Source organism: Rattus norvegicus, chromosome 17 (assembly GCF_036323735.1).
Source record: "Rattus norvegicus strain BN/NHsdMcwi chromosome 17, GRCr8, whole genome shotgun sequence".
In the NCBI taxonomy this organism is placed as follows: Eukaryota; Metazoa; Chordata; class Mammalia; order Rodentia; family Muridae; genus Rattus; species Rattus norvegicus.
In genome coordinates this window covers 121,616-143,005 of record NC_086035.1, presented here as the reverse complement: position 1 = coordinate 143,005, position 21,390 = coordinate 121,616, and the positions used below count along the sequence as shown (strand labels likewise).

The 21,390-nt window shown below is 39.5% G+C and overlaps 1 protein-coding gene across 1 annotated transcript in view; it reads right to left on the bottom strand.

Moving 5' to 3' along the window:
• Nucleotides 1-6,382: 6,382 nt before the first annotated feature.
• Mfsd14b (major facilitator superfamily domain containing 14B) overlaps nt 6,383-21,390 on the bottom strand; it is a 52,938-nt gene continuing 37,930 nt past the window's right edge. The window contains exons 6-12 of the mRNA NM_001107334.2: nt 20,399-20,617; nt 18,991-19,104; nt 17,459-17,530; nt 15,794-15,906; nt 10,962-11,059; nt 9,211-9,353; nt 6,383-8,201 (exon numbers count right to left, since the gene is read on the bottom strand). Of these exons, the coding sequence (NP_001100804.1) occupies nt 7,953-8,201; nt 9,211-9,353; nt 10,962-11,059; nt 15,794-15,906; nt 17,459-17,530; nt 18,991-19,104; nt 20,399-20,617 (1,008 nt within the window). The 3' untranslated portion in view covers nt 6,383-7,952. The remainder of the gene's footprint in view (nt 8,202-9,210; nt 9,354-10,961; nt 11,060-15,793; nt 15,907-17,458; nt 17,531-18,990; nt 19,105-20,398; nt 20,618-21,390) is intronic.

Genomic DNA, 21,390 nt, shown 5'->3' with positions numbered 1-21,390 from the left:
AGCCCAAGTAAATAAATTTCTTTTCTTACCTCCTGCTGCTATTTGCAGGAGTTAATTGCCAGAAACCAACAGCTTTTGGCCCCAGAGTAGAAAGGGTTAAATTGCCAAAAAGTCATCAGTTTTTGGCCCCTGCTGATGTCACACTCACTGCCTTCCTCAGATAGCTGAATCCCAAGGTGGATCTCAGCACCTTTCCTTCCCAACTAGATTTAGTTCATGGTGTTTTATCCCAGCAATAGTAACCCTAAGATACAGGGCCTGCTAGATAATAGACTCACCATTCCAGGGCAACTAAATATATTGCTATATTATGAGGCATTGCTGGGCACCCTTCTGTTACTACTGTATATAAACTTCTAAGTAGTAAGTCCTGCTAGGCACCCTACACTCAGGACAACACCCATACTGCTAGATGTTAGGATATCTTAGATACTCATCTACAGTACTGAAACTCCACATACACTGATTTCTAGCAGTGATTGTGTGGTATCCAGCAGGATCTGATATCTAACAGTTTGAAACCCTGAAGAACAGTGGTGATAGTGATGGTGTGTGTGTGTGTGTGTGTGTGTGTGTGTGTGTGTGTGTGTGTGTGCTATATGTGATGTAGCATTATAAAGGTACCCAGCATGGACTGAAAAATAGCAGTATACACTGGGTAGCCACAGAGAACATGTCTATCCAGGTTTCATAATTGATATCATTAAGGAAAAGGGGAGGAACCCAGTCCAATCTAATTTCTAGCAGTGTATGGGGGCTGCTCGTCAATTGTTCAGTGAGGTCTGATACCTACCTGTATATGTGGAGCAAGAGGAAGTGTTGACCAGCAGGTCCTGATACATTTGAGTTAGCGTTGGGTAGAGTGTGCAAATTCAGCAGGACTGTCTTGGGTGGTGCCAGGGACCCCAGTGTTTGAGACAGCCACAAGATGGCAGTGTTACCTTGAAGTGTATACCTGTTGGGAGCTAGTGTAAAGGAGACAGTCTAGGCAAATCTGCCCCAGATGTGAGGGCATCCAGCATGGTTTGAAATCCTGAAGGACAATGGTGATGGTGTGTGTGTGTGTGTGTGTGTGTGTGTGTGTGTGTGTGTGTGTGTGTGTGTGTTCTAGTAAACCCTGTTACTGCGGGATGGAGAAAGATCCAGTTGATATTTAAATGTAATTAGGGCTAAAGGGCAGTGTCCAATAAGATATGGATTCCTACACTTTTGGGGGGTCAAGGTGGGATATGATAGTGCAGGACCTTGTACCTTCCATCATATATGGGTATGAATGGGTATGAAGGTATTCAGCAGGGACTGATAATATTGGGCAGCAGCAAGAGTTGTGGTTAGCATATCCTGTTTAGAACTTTATACGGGATGGGAGCAGGGTCTCCATTTGGTCCTGATACATGGTGCTTTATGTGTTTCTGTAGCTAGGAGTGATCATGTCCAGCAGAATATACCTAGAAGTTAATATGTGTTGGCATCTGTGTTATTTAGTAGAACTTGATAAATATAGTATATGTGAGAGGCTGCAAACGGGACTGTCCAGCAGGATCTGGTATGTAACATTATATGTTGGTTGGGGGTGTTGGGGATGATGTCTAACAAGTACATATGCCCAGAAGTTTATGTGGAGTCATAAAGCTGGGGACTTGGTATATCCAGCAAGATCCGATACATTAAAATGTGGGGTTGGGTAACAGTTGTGCTGCCATCCAGGCCTGCCAGTAAGGGAATGCAGCAAGACCAGTTACCTTGCAATATATTTGAGGGCATTAGTGGGTGGGGGTGTGTAGTGTTTAGCCTGATACCTAACCATGCATGTGAGGCTTTGGCATCAAGGTTACCAAAACCTGATATTTAGCTATGTATATACTAGACTGACCCGAGGCCATGATCCAGTTAGTCCTGATATCTAGGATGTATTGAGACAATTAGGGGTGGTGTGCAGCATGGCCTGAAATCTAGCAGTTTATGTCAGGCTGTGATAGGGGTGGGACTGCATAACCAAAGCAGCCTGATATTAGCACTTTATTTGGAGATAGGGAAAGTTTTAGCAATATATGGGTTAGGGCAGGGGGTGTTAAGTAGGGCCTGATAACTAGCACTGCTACATCAGTGGGGGCGGGGGTGTCTAGCAAGGCCTGAAATCTAGTAGTTCATGTGGGGTTGAGGGATAGTAGGACCTAATAGTGTTTGGGGGAAGCAACAGGGAAGGTGTCCAGAAGCGCATGATTCTTATCAGTACAGCAAGTCGTAGCAAGGTGCTGTCTGGCATAATCTGATATCTAGAATTTTATTTGGAATGAAAATTCAAAGGAGCCTAACACTTGGCAGTGCATGTACCATCTGATATTTATACTCTTATATGTGGCAGCAATGGGGGGATGTTTAGTGGAGCTTGATAAATTACAGGGTATCTTGGATGTCAAGCTCTCACTGCACATAAAATGTGGGACGAAATGGAGGTATCAAGATTGGACTGATATGTACTAGTGTGTACATATCCAAAAGAGGATGGAGTCTCCAGCAGGACTTGCGAATTATTAATTGTATAAGGGTTGGTTGTAGAGGTAATGTCCAGTAGGTTCTGAGAGCTACTGTGTGTGGGACAACAGCCTAGGAGGCTGGATAGAAGGCCAGGTACTTTAGAAGCAAAGGAGTGGCAGGAGCATGCCCAGCATGTCCCTACAACTATAAGTATGTGTGGAATGGTATAGCAGGGAAGAAGGGAACTTGTGTCCAACAGAGCCAGATTCTTAGTACTTTATGTGGAGAAGGGGGAGGGGTTTAGCACAATCATTCTCAACCTTCCTGATGAGACCCTTTAATGTAGTTTCTCTAAGAATGCAAGTCGGGTGGTTGTGGTCTGAAACCCTGAAAGAGTGTATGGCTGGAAGATGCTGGTTGAAGGTCCAGCAAGGCTGGGTTTCTAGAAGTGTATATATGATGGGTGGTCAGATACAATCAGGGCCTAACTGGAAGTCTAACAAGGCTTGATACCTAAGAGTATAGAGAGTCTGCTGTGTGGTAGGGAGTTACATGGCCTAATCCCTAGGAGTGTGAGTTGGGTGGTGGTAATCCAGCCACATAAGGTGTTAGGTATTAAGCCAAGTGATACACTTCCTCCTGACACCAAGGTAACCTACTTGCCACTTCCACATATAAGCTTCTACATTATTAGGCCCTGATGGACACCCCAACTCTTGCCATCTCACACTGTATCTATTGGGACTTGCTTGAACACCACTCTATCCTTCTGCCGTGGAAACCCTGCATACTCTGACCCTAGCAGGGCCTGATACTTAGCAATGTATGATGGTTGTCAGAAACAGTAGTGGGATATACTGTAGAGTATGTTATGTAGTATTGTATGTGAGTTACTATATACAATGTAGGTATTATCTAGTTGGGCCTGATACCCAAACATTTATGAGATGGTGACAGGAAGGTATTTGGCATGGACTTTAAACTGTCAGTGTATGTTGGTCAGCAACAGGTATGACTACTATGACCTGATACTTAACACTATGTGGACAGACGGACTATATCCAGCTGACACCCAGGAATATGTGAAGTGATGGTAGGGTTGGGGGTACCCAGCAGGACCTGATAGAAAGCATTCTTTGTGGGATTTTGGTGCAGGGGAGTAGCATCTAGCAGTGCAGGTGGTGAGCTGTGGAGAATGTTCCACAAATTCTGATGAATAGCAGAGTACACTTCGCAGCAATGGGGGTGAGGTTGTCTAGTAAGGCCTGACACTTAGCACTTTATGTGGGACAGTATTGGGAGGGGGTCCTTTTGGACTTGAAACAGTACTTGTACATGGAGCTTCAGAGGGTTTCTGGGTAACCAGCAGAGCCCTATTCCTAGCAGTATATTTGAGTTGTAATGGTAGTGGTGGCCAAGAGGACATTACAGTGTATGTGATGATGTGGCCGATAGGTTCAGACACTTCTGAACCTAGTGTATGTGGCTTTGGGTCTGATATCCCAAATGTATGTGGTCAGCTACAGTGGTGAGCTGCCCAGTTAAGGCTTAATACTTATATATTTCTATGGGATGCCAAAGGAGGAGTATCCACATAGAATGAAAATCAGCAGTGTATGTGTGCCAGTGATAATGGAAAGTGTGTCCAGAACATACAACTTTTTTTTACTTTATTTTTTAATGCTTTTTTTTCCTCCATCTTTATTAACTTGAGTATTTCTTATTTACATTTCAAATGTTATTCCCTTTCCCGGTTTCCAGGCCAACATCCCCCTAACCCCTCCCCCTCCCCTTCCAATGGGCTTCCCCTCCCCATCCTTCCCCCATTACTGCCCTCCCCCCAAGAATCCCATTCACTGGGGGTTCACTCTTGGCAGGACCAAGGGCTTCCCCTTCCACTGGTGCTCTTACTAGGCTATTCATTGCTACCTATGAGGTTGGAGTCCAGGGTCAGTCCATGTACAGTCTTTGGGTAGTGGCTTAGTCCCTGGAAGCTCTGGTTGGTTGGCATTGTTGTTCATATGGGGTCTCGAGCTGCTTCAAGCTTTCAGTCCTTTCTCTGAATCCTTCAACGGGGGTCCTATTCTCAGTTCAGTGGTTTGCTGGTGGCATTCACCTATGTATTTGCCATATTCTGGCTGTGTCTCTCAGAAGAGATCTACATCTGGTTCCTGTCTGCCTGCACTTCTTTGCTTCATCCATCTTATCTAGTTTGGTGGCTGTATATGTATGGGCCACATGTGGGGCAGGCTCTGAATGGGTGTTTCTTCAGCCTCTGTTCCAAACTTTGCCTCCCTATTCCCTCCCAAGGGTATTCTTGTTCCCCTTTTAGGTATCAGCCCTTGTAGGACACCTCCCACTCCACATATACTTGAGATATCAATCTCTGCTGGACACCATCTTTTGGAGACAGAAGTTTCTAGGTATCAGGCTCAGTTGCCTGCTAGTGCACAACCCATACATGTTAGCTAACAGGCCCTGATGGACTCCTGCTGTCCAGTACCGCAGAAAATCCCATCATCCTGGAGATACTAGATAATGGCTATGAGATGACAACCAACAACAGCAGCAGCAGAGAAGTGGAGCTACCTAGAGCTTAGAAGACAAGCTGTGTGCTGCAGAGGGTGGAGGTGAAGTGACCCAAGCCCCTTGGAGGAGCCCAGAAGACCATAAGTGAATCCCAGACATTTGGACATTGTGTTATGTATTTGGAGTTTTGTTTTGCTTTGATTTGACTGTGCTCTTCCTTCCTGAAGTAAAAAAATAATTTATTTTTGATTTTACAGAAGCCTGCAGTTGAGAGCTTTTGAGTTTTAAAAGACTTTGGATTTTAAGAAGTTGGGTGTTTTAGAGACTGAACTTTTAGTGCTTAAATTTGTAAGGTTTTAAAGTTATTTATATTTTTAATGTGATATCTTGGGGATAAATGAGAAAGGAAAAGGGGTTTAATGATAATAGTAATGTATTTTTATGTCAGTTTGACAAGAGGCCAACTGTACTAGGTGGTTTTGTGTCAACTTGACGCAGGCTAAAGTCATCTGAGAGACGGGAGCCTCAAATGAGAAAATGCCTCCATTAGATGGAACTGTAGGCAAGCCTGTAGTGTGCTTTCTCTGAATTAGTGATTGATGGGGAAGGGCCAAACCCACTGTAGTTGGTGCCATCCCTGGGCTGGTGCATGGGTTCTGCAAGAAAGCCGGCTGAGCAAGCCATGAGGAGTCAGTGAGGAGCACCCTCCATGGCTTCAGCATCAAATCCTACCTCTAGGTTCCTGCCTAGTTTGAATTGCTGTCCTGACTTCCTTCAATAAAAATTAAAAAAAAAAAAATTAAAAAAGTGATGTAGAACTGTAAGCCAAATAAATTCTTTCCTCCATAACTTGCTTTGTGGTCATGGTGTTTCATTGTACCAATAGAAATTCTGACTAAGTATCCAGCATCCAGCAGGGCCTGGCATGTAGCAGTGTATCTGTTATAATGGCCTTGGATAGAGGTCTTCAGAAGGCCTTAACATATAGAAGTTTATATATGGGTTGGAGAGTGTCTAGCAGGCCATAAAAAAAATGGATACAGTGCAAACAGTAGGGGTGTGTGAGTGTAGATTCGTGCAAATGAGTACAGCCAGAAGGTGTCACATTTCTTGAAGCTGGAGTTGCAGTGGCTGTGATCCTCCCAATGTGAATGCTGGATGCTGGCAATCGAACTCTCGTCATCAAGAGCAGCAATTGTTTTCTCAAAATTCTGGTTTTTGTTTTTGTTTTGCTTTTGTACCAGCTACCTTTGTTTTGTTCTTAGATACTAGGAACAAGAAATAAAGAGATATTTCTACACCCATAGCAGCATTGTTCAAGTTTCTATAAATATGACTTATATTTGATGAGCGATTTTCAAAAAACTTAGAACTATTTTTTAAAACCATTTTTTAATTAGCTGAAGGATTGATTACTAACTCAGTTATGTTGATAGCAATCCCCCCACAAAGAGCCCAAAAGAGCAATGACAGAAATTGTTTTTAAGCCATACAAGTATCCACTGAAAATTTATTAAGCATTAGGAAGCTTAACCTAAAAACCAACAGCATAGTAAAAAGATATGTTATATCTGTTCACGGCAGAACAGGCTTCAAAATATATTTTCCTTTAAATGTATTCAGTCAGTACATGATCCCTTATAAAAGTTGTATATATTTTTTCTGTCAATACCTTCATTATTTATAAATACAAGATTTACACAGCACCCCCATCAAAAAAAATTAAAATCCTTACAAATATCTACATGTTTTCATACCTATAAAACTTTCAAAGGAGTACTTTGTTGAAGATAGACCCAAGTTAATGGTCCATTTACTGTGCAGCAAAATATAAAATCTGTAGTTTTCTTTGTCCATAAAACATCTCAAAAATTAGCAAGACACTTATCATGAATCTGAGCTTCATTAATCCTCATATTTTAGAAAGGAATCTGACGTGTGCATTCCTATGGGATTCAGAAAGACATACCAAGATACAGATTAGTCAACAACAAACACATCCTACACAACGCTCTACATTAACAGTTAAGGCAGGAGTATGGTGAAGGAAACAGAAGTAGGACAAGGAGACATGGGGAAGAGCATACAGTACATGAGTATGAACTTAGAAATAAACTCCATTGCTATCTCTCACCCTCTCCTCTTTTAGAAATATTTAAATTTTTAAAACAAAGTAATAAAAAACTTTTCTTGAAGTCTACTCTGATTTCTTTGTTGCCACTGGAAAGCTTCCTGGTTGGTTGGTTTGCCTTGAGATGGGATCTTAGTATGCTGCCAAGGCCAACCTCAATCAGGACACAAAGTCCAGAATCTGAGCCGCTTGTTCTATGTAATTTGAATTTTCTAAGAAAAATTTTCTTTATCTGATAAAGGTGATCATTGATCAATATTAATAATGTTCATTTTCGAGAAGCTTAAGAAGTAGAGAAAACAAAAGGAAAGCAAAACTAGGTTTTCATCTGACCTCTGGACAAAGTCAGAAGATCCCTGATACCAAGTGATTCTTATCACCTCATCAACATCTCCAGACTAAGAGGGAATGAGTACAGAAAGACAATGAACGGGAGCAGTTTACATCATTGTCCAAATCTTCTACCAAAAAGGACATAGAAAAATTGCTGTCACTCTTATTCTAGTTACTGAAGGGAAAGACCACCTTTCCTACCACAGACATGATTTTTCTATTAAAATTTTAAAGTCTAGATTCTAGATAACCTTGAAGAATTTTCAATCTTTCCTAGAATATATAAAAAGAAAAAAAGAATGAGAGTAAAAGAACAGAGAGAGACAGAGTGAAGGGCAGAGGCATGAGAAGAGTAACTTATTAAATTTGGCCCAAAGGATGCTACTAGCATCGCCCCTCCAGCACCATGAAGTCTCCATGTGGTGCAGCTTCCTCTACGGCTCTCATAGACGGCATCTGTGGAATCATCATCACTACTGGGTTATAGCTCAGTGCACTGATTTCCAGGTTCTTCAGAGGAAAGCTCCCAGATGTTGCTATCTTGCAATAATGGCTCAATGTCCTCATCACTGCCCCGTTCAGGGGGCGTGCTTAGGCTGCCACTGATGCTGTTGTTATGTTTCTGAACTCCACCGGTTTTGCGGTATTCAGGGATGAATAAGGCAACCAAAAACGACATGAGAACTATACATGCTCCAAATAAAAATGGCGGGCCGGGGATGAAAGCTCCCTGGTGGATAAAAAACAAATGAAGAGAGTAAGGTTTTTTGTTTTGTTTTAAGACAGACTTGTTCTATATAGAGTGGCCTTAACATCACAACCCTTCTGCCAGTGTCTCCCAAATGCTAGGATTAGAGGCATGCGTTCCCATACCCAGCTTGTTTGGCTCTTTTCTTAAACTCTAAACTAGTTTTGAATGATTTTTTAAAAAGCCACTATATGTTAATGGTTTTCTCCTAAGCCTGTATATTTCATTAACCAAGGCAAATTCTAATAATAATACAAATAATACAAAGTAACTAATCCTTATTTTAATTCCATTTCTAATTAATAGAACCTAAGCAATAAATGTTCAAAAGCAATAGTTTTCTTTCTATAATCTCATCTTATGACCTCAGATCATGCATTTCCACATATGAACATAATAATTTCAGACTTGTACAGAACTCTATGTTAACTGTTTCTCTTTTTAAAAATGAAAGCACATTAGTTCAATTTTGATCAAGTTTTTTATTTTATTTTATTGTTTGTTTGTTTGTATTTGTTTATTTATTTTTAAAGACAGTGTTTCCTGTATCCCAGGCAGGCGTCATACTTATGTAACCAAGAATACAAGAAATGACCCACCCTGAACTTAAAATCCCTGGCCTTTACCTTCTGAGCGCTAGAATTACAAGCATGCACCATCACACTTTTGAGTTTTGTACATTTTAGGCTACCAACTGAGCTACATTCCAAATCCCATAAGTTAAGAGTTTTAGGTCACTTCATTTTAGATTGAATTTAGCCAGATGATAGTTTATTATTCACAGTGGCTATGCAGGTGAAAAGAGAATATAAAGTACAGATATATACTTTCCATAAATGACAATAAATCCCTGTTATGAACACTTTATGATTCCAAGTAATAAACATAGACTTTACTAATGTCAAATTCAATGATAATAAACAAATAGAAATTTAAAGTTAAGAGATTATGCTATAGTCAAACACAACCAGAATACAGATCACCAAATTACCTGTAGGGGATCATTATCAGAATCCAACTTTGGGCCCAACTCATTCAGTTCAACATGGAACAGGTAGAATATGAAGCCATACAGGGCTGGCCCTAGGCCATTGCACAGTCCTCGTATTCCAGTTATAATCCCCTGAGCAACCCCTAAACCACAGCAATGAGAAGGAAGTCAGTCTTCTTAGAAAAGTGCTTCACCATAGCTCCACCATATTATGACACACATACCTGACTGGACCAAGTTATCATAGCTTAGGCTAATTATCTTATCGCATCTATTACAGTCATTAGCGTTCATCATGATATTGTCATTCATTATACAAATGTTTTCTTGGATATACAATATCTATTGAATAGGCTTACAAGGAGAAAAAAATGAACTCAGTTTCTAAATCCTTTTGGAGTAGGATCTACCATTTAATGGAAAATAATAAAAGATAAAATTATCATTTCTTTTATGAGGTAATTTCATTTTTTTCTATGGATTAAGACTTCCTTGTCTCATTTAATTGTTCATGTACAATAAAAAATATGTCCTCTCCTCAGACAATTTTGGCTACAAGTGAATACAAACAGGCTCCTCCTGCCCCCAGATTGTCATCTGCAATCTTCCATCTCATGGAGACCTCCACTCAAAAATTCTAGAAGCAATTTCTAGATATCTCTACTTCCTAGTATGGTAAGCAAAACATTAATATGAATATGGATGAATATGAAGTGGATATTTCTGTAAGTCAAAACCAGTCAGGCTTAATAGTATTCACTCTCAGCTGAGTTACTACAGTTAATGGTGACACGCAAAGGCTGTCACTTAAAGTCCATAAGTGTAAGAATGGATATCAGCAAACTCATTATAAGGAAAATAGGTGTAATGATATTGAATAAACTCTTAAATTTTAATTTTGGTTGAAAAATTTAAAAGTCCTCCAAGAGTTTAAAATTTTTCCTTTTAGGGACAGAGGTGTAACTTAGTATATTCTAGGCACTGAGTTTGATACTGGCATGAAACAAAATCAAGCCACTGTGTACATATGTGTTATTTTATACCTATACACGCACAACATTTTATAAATCCTCTAAAATTCTCCATTCTCCTGTAACACAAATGAATATTACAATGAATATTTACAATGACATAATAAATGAAATAAAATCTCCTACTTCCTGACCATAGTAAGGTGGGCATTAGAAGATGGAGAAAAAGGGTTATTTTAGCATCAGAATTTGCTAAAAAAGGAATCAGGCAAAGGAAGAAGAAGTAAAGTCTATTTTCTACACAACAGTTCTAACATATTTCATCTCTCCTTATATCCAACTACTAACAACAGATTTTTCTTCGTCCTTTCAATGATCCATTTCTTAATTTAAGCTTTTAAGACTCTGAATATTTCAACTTAACTTTAGTGACTAAGTGAATATTCCATTACCATTTTGCTATTAATAGAAATCTGCTGAAATAAGACTATAAAATGGTTAATCCTGATGGCAATCTAGAATCAGAACGGAGACTGGAAATTGATCTTTGCCGTTTCTAACTCCTACTAATATAATAGCCTGACTGGCTGAATCTGGATTGCTAAAATGTGAGTGTGAGCAAGGAGGAAAACAGAACTTCTATACTGACAAAATAAGCAGGCATACTCTGGTGACAGGAGCCACTACTGTCAATTGCTATTGTTCTGGAGAATGCAGGATTCCATACTTCAGGGCAGAGAGGTTCCAGAAGGCACGAAATTCAAGGAGTACAAATCTCACCTTGCTGGTCTGACTCTGCATTCCGAGAGATGAGGGCACTGACTGCTGGGAATGTAATGCTGGACATGGCAGCCACAGTTCCTGCTGCCCACATCATCCTGAAAAGATTAGGGGAAGCTTCATCAGGCTTTAAGATGCTTTTAGTCAATATGGTCAGTGGTAAGAGTACAAATGCCTTGTAGTTTCTTCATTTCCATTTTATTTATTTTTCCTTCTTTAAAAATGGATTTCCTGGGCAAGGCATGGCTTTCTCAGTAATCCTAGTAATCTAGCATCCAAAAGGTTCAGGCAGAAGTAGACTAAGTTCAAGGCCAGTCTAGGCTACAAAGTCAGCAAAGTGGCTGGGTATAAAATTAACTCAAATAAATCAGTAGCCTTCCTCTACACAAAAGAGAAACAAGCTGAGAAAGAAATTAGGGAAACGACACCCTTCATAATAGTCCCAAATAATATAAAATACTTCAGTGTGACTTTAACCAAGCAAGTGAAAGATCTGTATGATAAGAACTTCAAGCCTCTGAAGAAAGAAATTGAAGAAGATCTCAGAAGATGGAAAGATCTCCCATGCTCACAGATTGGCAGGATTAATATAGTAAAAATGGCCATTTTTACCAAAAGCGATCTACAGATTCAAGGCAATCCCCATCAAAATTCCAAGCAATTCTTCATAGAGTTAGACAGAACAATTTGCAAATTCATCTGGAAAAACAAAAAACCCAGGATAGCTAAAACTATCCTCAACAATAAAAGGACTTCAGGGGGAATCACTATCCCTGAACTCAAGCAGTATTACAGAGCAATAGTGATAAAAACTGTATGGTATTGGTACAGAGACAGACAGATAGACCAATGGAATAGAATTGAAGACCCAGAAATGAACCCACACACCTGTGGTCACTTGATTTTTGACAAAGGAGTCAAAACCATCAAATGGAAAAAAGACAGCCTTTTCAACAAATGGTGCTGGTTCAACTGGAGGTCAGCATGTAGAAGAATGCAGATGGACTCATTCTTATCATTTTGTACAAAGCTTAAGTTCAAGTAGATCAAGGGCCTCCACATCAAACCAGATACACTAAAACTAATAGAAGAAAAAGTGGGGAAGAATCTTGAACACATGGGCACTGGAGAAAATTTCCTGAACAGAACACCAATGACTTATGCTCTAAGATCAAGAATCGACAAATGGGATCTCATGAAGCTGCAAAGCTTCTGTAAGGCAAAGGACACTGTTGTTAGGACAAAACGGCAACCAACAGATTGGGGAAGATCTTTACCAATCCTACAATAGATAGAGGCCTTATATCCAAAATATACAAAGAACTCAAGATGTTAGACCGCAGGGAGACAAATAACTCTATTTAAAAAATGGGGTACAGAGCTAAACAAAGAATTCACAGCTGAGGAATGCCGAATGGCTGAGAAACACCTAAAGAAATGTTCAACATCTTTAGTCATAAGGGAAATGCAAATCAAAACAACCCTGAGATTCCACCTCACACCAGTGAGAATGGCTAAGATCAAAAACTCCGGTGTCAGCAGATGCTGGCGAGGATGTGGAGAAAGAGGAACACTCCTCCATTGTTGGTGGGATTGCAGACTAGTACAACCATTCTGGAAATCAGTCTGGAGGTTCCTCAGAAAATTGGACATTGAACTACGTGAGGACCCAGCTATACCTCTCTTGGGCATATACCCAAAAGATGCCCCAACATATAAAAAAGACACGTGCTCCACTATGTTCATCGCAGCCTTATTTATAATAGCCAGAAGCTGGAAAGAACCCAGATGCCCTTCAACAGAGGAATGGATACAGAAAATGTGGTACATCTACACAATGGAATATTACTCAGCTATCAAAAACAATGACTTCATGAAATTCACAGGCAAATGGATGGAACTGGAAAATATCATCCTGAGTGAGGTAACCCAATCACAGAAAAACATACATGGTATGCACTCATTGATAAGTGGCTATTAGCCCAAATGTTTGAATTACCCTAGATGCACAGAACACATGAAACTCAAGAAGGATGACCAAAATGCAAACGCTTCACTCCTTCTTTAAAAGGGGAACAAGAAAACCCTTGGCAGGGAATAGGGAGGCAAAGTTTTGAACAGAGACTGAAGGGACGGCCATTTAGAGCCTGCCCCACATGTGGCCCATACATATACAGCCACCAAACTAGAGAAGATGGACGAAGCAAAGAAGTGCAGGCTGACAGGAGCCGGATGTAGGTCTCTCCTGAGAGACACAGCCAGAATACAGCAAATACATAGGCGAATGCCAGCAGCAAACCACTGAACTGAGAACGGGACCCCCGTTGAAGGATTCAGAGAAAGGACTGAAAGAGCTTGAAGCGGCTCGAGACCCCATATGAACAACAATGCCAAGCAACCAGAGCTTCCAGGGACTAAGCCACTACCCAAAGACTATACATGGACTGACCATGGACTCTGACCTCATAGGTAGCAATGAATAGCCTAGTAAGAGCACCAGTGGAAGGGGAAGCCCTTGGTCCTGCCAAGAGTGAACCCCCAGTGAACGTGATTGTTGGGGGGAGGGTGGTAATGGGGGAGGATGGGGAGGGAGAGGGGTTAGGGGGATGTTGGCCTGGAAACTGGGAAAGGGAATAACAATCGAAATGTAAATAAGAAATACCCAAGTTAAAACAAGAATCTATACTTTTAAAACTGATCACAGATTACCCCACTGACACTTTCAAGTGTCGGCTCAATAAAGTTTTTAAAAGCATGTCTGGGTTTGCTTTTTTTATTTATTTGTTTTAAATAAGCACCACATCTCTATCCACCCATCTCACATATACTCCCCCCGACTTCCTGTCTTTCACAACTACTCTTGGGCTATGTGGTTTGTCAGCCTCAATACCAATGTCTGCTCCTATATGAACAGACAAAGACTGTTTGCTTCAGATCTTAGTCCTTTCTTCAGTTGGGGGAAAAATGTTTATGGGTGAGTCATAACCATGTATGACAATTAAGGCCTAAGGCTCTTATGTTCCACTGAGCTGTTTGAGGATAGTGAGTTCCACTGAGTTCCTTGGGGATAGTCTTTATTGAAAATGAAAAATATCTCATTATCATAAAGTCTTTTTAACACTTAAAGAGTTTTGACTAGCTAGATAATGAACCAGAGTTCACAGGACCCCCCACCCCCTACCAGAAAAAAAAAAAAAAAAAAGAAAAGAAAAGAAGGAGGAGGAGGAGGAGGAGGAAGAGGAGGAAGAAGAAGAGTAGCCAAGTTAATCTTAGGCAAATGTAATACAGAACAAGTGGTTCAAATGAAATTCAGCATTTCATATATCTTCTTCCCAACTAATCTCTAATCAATAAAACATTTCTAATAGTTCTACTTATGAATGCAAAGTAAGAATCAATTCATGTCTAAAATGGAGACTGAGATTCTGTAGTTTCTGACAATCAGGTACGTAAGGACACTTGCCATACAAAAAGATGGAACTCGGGAGTCTTTCTGTTCCTTTTTATTAATAGGCCTTAATTTGATCATTCTTCCCATTTACAGGAAGCTAAAATATGAATACTTAAAGCTAATGGGGTTGGAGATTTAGCTCAGTGGTAGAGAGCTTGCCTAGCAAGCGCAAGGCCCTGAGTTCGGTCCCCAGCTCCGAAAAAAAGTAAAAAAAATAAAAATAAAAAAAACTAACAGGATACTCAGGTGACTTTGGAGAAGAGTTGATCACTGATTTATTTTATGATAGTTATATTACTCAGGTAAGTATACCAGCAAAGCATGCTGTAATCAGTTGTTATTCAGTGTCTTTTTGCTTTGATTAAATATCATATCCTGAAACTGTATCAATATGTTTAAGAAGTAGAAGTACAGAGGATAAGACTTCAGTGCTCAGTTTTATCTGACATTTCTATCACACCTCCTTCCCACAAGGCTTAGGGATCATCTAAAAAGAGGGGAGGGGAAACATTTTAAGGGTGAGAGGTAGTGCAGTAAAACAGTATTTGCCAGACATGACAGCACTATTGCACACATGAACTCACAGCAAGACCTGCACAAGACTGGGCCAGCCAAAATACCAGCATGGATGGAGGAGGAGCTTATGAAGTCTCACCCAATCAGAAGAGCTAACTGACAACTGATAGCTTCTGGGGAAAGGGGATTAGGAATGTCAACTTTCTTTAAAGATGCAGCCCCCGAGAAGCTAATCGTGTTCTAGTAAAGGTCCTAATACTCTACGCATAGAAATAGTACCAAGTGGACATAGTGTGTTTAAAAACAAAAGATCACATAAAGTAAGGGGAAAGTGGTAATGGGCATAGAGGAAAAATTAGAAATATATCTAATCAAAACATATATACATATAAGATATTCTCAAAGAGTTAAAAGAGAAAGTGGACACAAAGCCAGATATGGTGGCTCTTACCTATAATACCAGCATTCAGGAGGCCTAGGCAGCATTGCTACAAGTTTGAGAACAGCCTGGGCTACAATGCATGACTGAACAAACCACTCACCCCCAAAAAGAGAGAAAAGGGGAGAGCAAAAGAGGGACAGAAGGAAAACAGAAGAGAGAAAGATATCATGAGCTCATGAGAACTTTATTAGAGGAGTGGTAGATGACAACACACTTAATAAGCAATGACTTCAGATTTAGTAAAAATCTTTATAAGTTATATCAAATCATCTACTTCCACTCTTGCCCATACATGGGTGGAACGCTGAATGAATCAAACTAATGAAATAACCCTTCTTTCAACATGCTCCTTTAAGGCTCATAATATCTTTTAATTCGGTCTTTTTGTTTGTTTTAATAATATGTAAATTAGGGGAGGCTTACCAGGCCTGAGCTCCAAAACCATACCAGGCAAGCTGGAGTATCTGGAAACCCAAGCCAAGGAGGACAGTATTCTTGTTCCCTAGAGATCTCATCAATTTGCTAAGGAAGACTGTCTGCAAAGGAAAGAAGACAACTCTGAGAAGCCATATGAGCACACGAGAATTTGATCACAAACTCAAATTCAGAGCAAAAGCTCTTTTAGTGAAGTCCACTCATTGATCACCAAGGGCCTTTAAGGGAACACTGACTGTCTAAGATCCCTAAGGCCAGGCAGTAGTGATAACTCTTTGGAAATAAGAGTTTCAAGAGCTCCAATGCTGACCAGGTTTGACGCTTTGGACCTCCTTCCAGAGAAGCTATCTAGCTGGCTCTCTGCTAGTACCTCTCAAAAGGTTAAGACAGCTGCACTCCAGTTATCATGGCTGATAGAACTACACCTTAGTCTTCCTTGAAGAATGTCAACAAGCACTTAATGTTCAGCAAAATCCCACACCTGTAAATGTTCAGGATTTATACTGTTAACTCACAGTTAGCAATTTCCCAAAATTAAGAATGATGTGAGCTTTAATAAATATATATTCTGTTAAATACAGCCTGTAGGGACAGTATGAAAAGAAAGATAAAGATACCTAAGGACAAACAGCTAAGGTTAATGTAAAAAACAAAAATCACAATAAACTTGGACGTTTAGCATAATTAGAATTTGCTGATACAGGCAAAACAAAAACAGCAAGGAACACCTTTGCTAGCATGCATCCCCAAGAGCCTTGTCATTCTCTCATTGGGCAGGATAAGTTAGTTTCCCAGCCTTCTCATTTCCTCTGCAGAGAGTTAATCACAGAAGAATATGAAACTTAGCCTAGATGCCATTTCAAGGGAAAGAGGCTCTAGGAAAACCAAAAAAGCTGCAGTGAATGCTTCTGAAAGAAATGGGGCATACACCTTGCCTTTCTGGATTGACAACTGTAATAAGCTTGGAAAGTGTTTACTGCTATTCACTCAATGCATATATTGTAATATACTGATTTTTATTTCTTTAGTCCTGGAGACAGCAGGATCTGGAAAACATTTATTTCTACCTAATTTTTGTTAGTAAGTAAACACTAAAACACATTCCTCTGGTTAATTTGACAATATCTGGTTATTTTTCCTTTAAATAGTTTCTAAACCTATTTGTTCCATGTATATAAATGTCGAAGCAAGTTCATGAAGGTCAGAGGACAATCTTCAAGAATCAGTTTTTTCCTTCTACTGTGTAGATTCCAGAGACTAAACTCAGGTCACTGCTTGTGACAAGCACCTTTTGCTGAATCATTTTACCACCCTCTTATTCTAGTTGTTTTGAAAGTAGGACGACGAATCGATCCAGAGCAAATCACAAACAACATTCTAATGAAATTTGTATGAAGTTCTACTGAATCCTGAGCACCTGAATATCCTGTGAATGACCAGTTTTGTGAGCTGGGTCCCTGTTAGCTACCTGAATTAGGTGAAGTTCTCTACATGAGCAAGATGCAGCAGCAGCAGCAAGAGCTAAGCAGTTGAGGTCACAGTGTGGAGAAACTCTTAGAAACTCATATCCTTGCTTTATTGTAGATCTGAGGTTATCAGAATTGAAAAATAAAAAGCTTTGTCATTTTAACCCACATGTAAAAAAATACTCACCTGAGCCAAAATGGACAGAATTCCTACCATGGCTATGAATGCTACAATTTTCACAGATCCAAAACCTATAACCTGTAAAAATAAAAGCGAAATAAAACAAAAAACACTTGTGTAATATAGGTATTAGAGATATAATTAATAAGAAATTATTGTTTTTCCTATTAATACTGATATGAAAAGTAATTGAGGAAAAGTTCACAAAAAACAGTAGAAATTAGGGCAGAGACAGAAACTGAAAAAAAAAACCTACAATTTATATTTAAATATGACAAAAAAAGGTGGAATTAGTAGGCATGAATTTGTGATTGTTTTTAATGTTATTATACCTGATGCTTAGTATTTCCTCTTAATTAGTCTGTCTCAGTTTGGAGATAATGAAAGCATACAAGGCAGAACTGGACTGTCAATGAAGTCAATGGCTCGTGAGTCTGGCTGTATTTTAAAATTATATGGGCAACAGAGAAAAGGACAGAAGGGGAGGAAAGGGAGAAGCACAACAGGAAGCCAGAATTCACTGAAGACCAATTACATCAGATTTGAGGTATGGGCCTAAGATGGGTGTGCTCTAAAAGGTTCCCACACACTTCTACTAAGTAAGCAGCTGAGTCTGACTTTGCAATTGAGCTCTAAACTTCCAACTATACCAGTAACTATGAAATAACTAACACTTTTTAAAAGGATATATTACTTTATCTTCTACTGAAATTCTATAAAATATAGGAAGATACATTAAAATAACCTTATAACAAGTATCTTTCTTCCAATCACAATTAGACAATAAAAATTCTAAGGCTTGAAACTTTGGCTTTTCTATTACTACTTAATCATATTTAATACAAAATCTGGAACTGGTGGGGTAGTTCATGTCTATGATTTCAGTGCTTAGGGAGGTTGAGGCAGCCTATTGTCATCAGCTTTATTCACAAAAACATGGAAGCAACAGTAACCTTATCACAACTATAGACTGAGCAGTGTTAATATATATAGGCTCTTAAAATGTACCAAATGAACCACTTTGGCACCAACTGTGTACCTGTGGGGAACAGATATGACAGTTCTGTATCTTCTCTTAATTTGGTTCAATCTCAACCCTATTTTAGAAAAGGGTCTCAGAGTCAGACTTGACGGTGGATGACTTTAATTCCAGCACTTGGGAGGCCAAGATAGTTAGATTACTCTGAGTTTGAGCTTGGTCTAGTCTGCACAGTGAATTCTATGTCAACTAAGTATACAGACTCAAAAGTCTCAGAATGTTGTTTCCGATAACTATCTCTGTTAAAGGAACTTTTGCACAGTAGACGTCTTACTATGTTGCCCACACTGTTCTTAAACCCTGATATAAGCAAGAACCTGGGCATGGCCATACACACCTATAGTTCCAGTTACTTATGAGGCCATCACTGAAATCACTGGATCACAAGGTCCCTGCTTTATAAAGTCTCTAGAAACAATGGTTTCCTCAAATTATCTTAGAAAAATCCCAATCTTTGATATTCTACATGTTGGAAGACTTCTAGAGACCTACTACTCACCTGTCGGAGATAGAGAAAAAAGCTTGAGTACTGCCCAGCTTCAGGAAGGTATGAGAGAAACACTGTGATGCAGATGAGTAAGACAGTAGAGTCTTTCCCGACTTTCTTTAATGACTGTGAATAAGCAGAAAGCAAAAACACACGTCAATGTTCTTTCGATACTGACCACTATTTTCATGCATCTTCTGTAAGAGATCCTAACCACCCTACAAACAGACCATGAAAAAAAATTTCTACACAACCCTATAAGAAAAATTGATTATCTCTGGATTTTTAAAGTAACTTAAGTAATTTTAACTGCAGGATTTTCTTTCTTTTTCTGAGACAGGGGCTACTCATGTAGCCAAGGCTGGTTTCAAATTCGATATGCAGCCAAGAATGACTTAAGACATTCTGATCTTCCTTTCTGCCTCTTCCATAGTTTTCATTATACATAAATTCACTCTAGTCTTTATAAACTGTTGATATTCAAGTTGCCTGGAACCAGGAAGACAATTAGCATGTTCTAAAACTTTTATTACTGAATGACAAGTATCACAGAGCTTTTAGGACACCATAATACCCAAAACAACTAACATCTACTAAAACCTTGCTACATAAGATGTTAGACCAGTTAACTTACACATGTTGACTAGAGTCCTTATAGTTGCTCTGAAAAAAAATTTACAGAGAAATTTCTACGTGTGACTTGATCACTACAAAGAAAAAAATTTTACTTGCAAGTTTTCTACCTATTCCTGCTTCCTTTCCCCAACTCCCCTCCTACCATTTTACAATATAATACACAAGAGGAACAGGCAAGATTTCCAGGAAGTAATCTGAGCAATCATTTTAGAAAATAATTTCAAGGGATTTGGGAAGATGATTCAGTTGGTAAGTGCCTGCTATGGTAAGCAAAAGAAGTCAAGTTCGATTTTCAGCACTCGCATAAAAAGCTAGGAATTAGGGTGCTTGCCTATAGCCCTAGTACTAGGAAGGCAGAGACAGGAAGATCCTGGAGCCTGTGGCCTACAGAAGCTCACATATTCTGGTTTACAATTGCTCTATAGAAGTAGGTGTGGCAGACACGGGGGTAGAGATATTTATTCCAGTATTATTTCTTGTTCGTATGATATACTTCCTAATATCTCCCTCTTTGACCATCTTCATTCATTCATCTTATTAAATGATAAAAACAACCATGTCCTTGAGGGTAACCTGAATATTTATTTTGTCTCATGATTTACATGGCGTAACTGCTAAGTCTATATATTTCTCAGTCTCTCAACCCCTTACTTAGAAGACATTTTTCTGTTTTTACTGTAAAAAAATAAATCGACAACTATTGTGAATCCTTGCAGCTGTATATAAAGTCTTTCTTAGAGAAAAGAGATATATAGGAAGTAAATATTTTCAGGTCTTAATTTACCGCAAAAGGGTCCGCTTGTTTCCAAGAAATCTGAGCTCCCCAGGAAGCAGGTCTAATTTTCTCTGGCAGAGATTCTGGAACTGCCACCAAAATGAAGCAGATGTCCAGGAGAGCCACCACTGTGGCTACCAGCACAACAAGACTGTCTCCATAATTTGAAGAGAGGTATGTTCCAATGGCCGGGCTGCTAACCAGACTGGCTGCAAAGGTGGCTGAGACCTATGGGAAAAGTACAGTCATTTAGGATCCTAACAGAAGCAGCAGTGGAGAGAGCATGCTCTTTCCCAGAGTCCCACACACTGCGGAAACACAGTTGCATAGCTGCAGCTAGCCTCTCATTGTTTGTTTGTCTTTTATTTTTTTTAAGATTTATTTTGTGAGTATCCATGCACCATGTACATGCCTGTCACCCACAGAGGTCAGAAGAAGAACTGAAATTATGGTTGGTTATAAGCGGCCATGTGGGTGCTAGAAATCAAACCTGAGTCCTCTATAAGAACAACTGCTCTTAACTGCTAAGCCACCTCTCCAGTCCCCTCTCTTGGTTTCAGCAAGAAAAATGTGCTCCATAAAAATTTTAAGAATAAAAACTAGAAAAGCATTTTTGCTTAAAAATATATTCACACTGGTGAGCAAGGATCAAAATATGATAGAAATTAGCACTGTAGAAACTCTCCTCATAAAACATTCACTTCACCATTTTGTTCATTTAATTGGAAAACAGACATGTGCACAAAAAAATATGAAGACAATTCCTGCAGGGCTAGGACTATAGCTCAGCAGCAATTACCTGGCATGTGATCGTAGTTTATGCCTGTAATCACAGCCACCACTTAGGAGGCTGGCATAGGAATGCTGAGTTCAAGGCTAGTTCTAAGCTAGAGAGTAAGACTGTCTCAAAAAACAAAATCATGAAACTGGTAAGCTTCTGTATGGCAAAGGACATAGTCAATAAGACAAATGAGCATCCTACAAATTAGGAAAAAAACTTC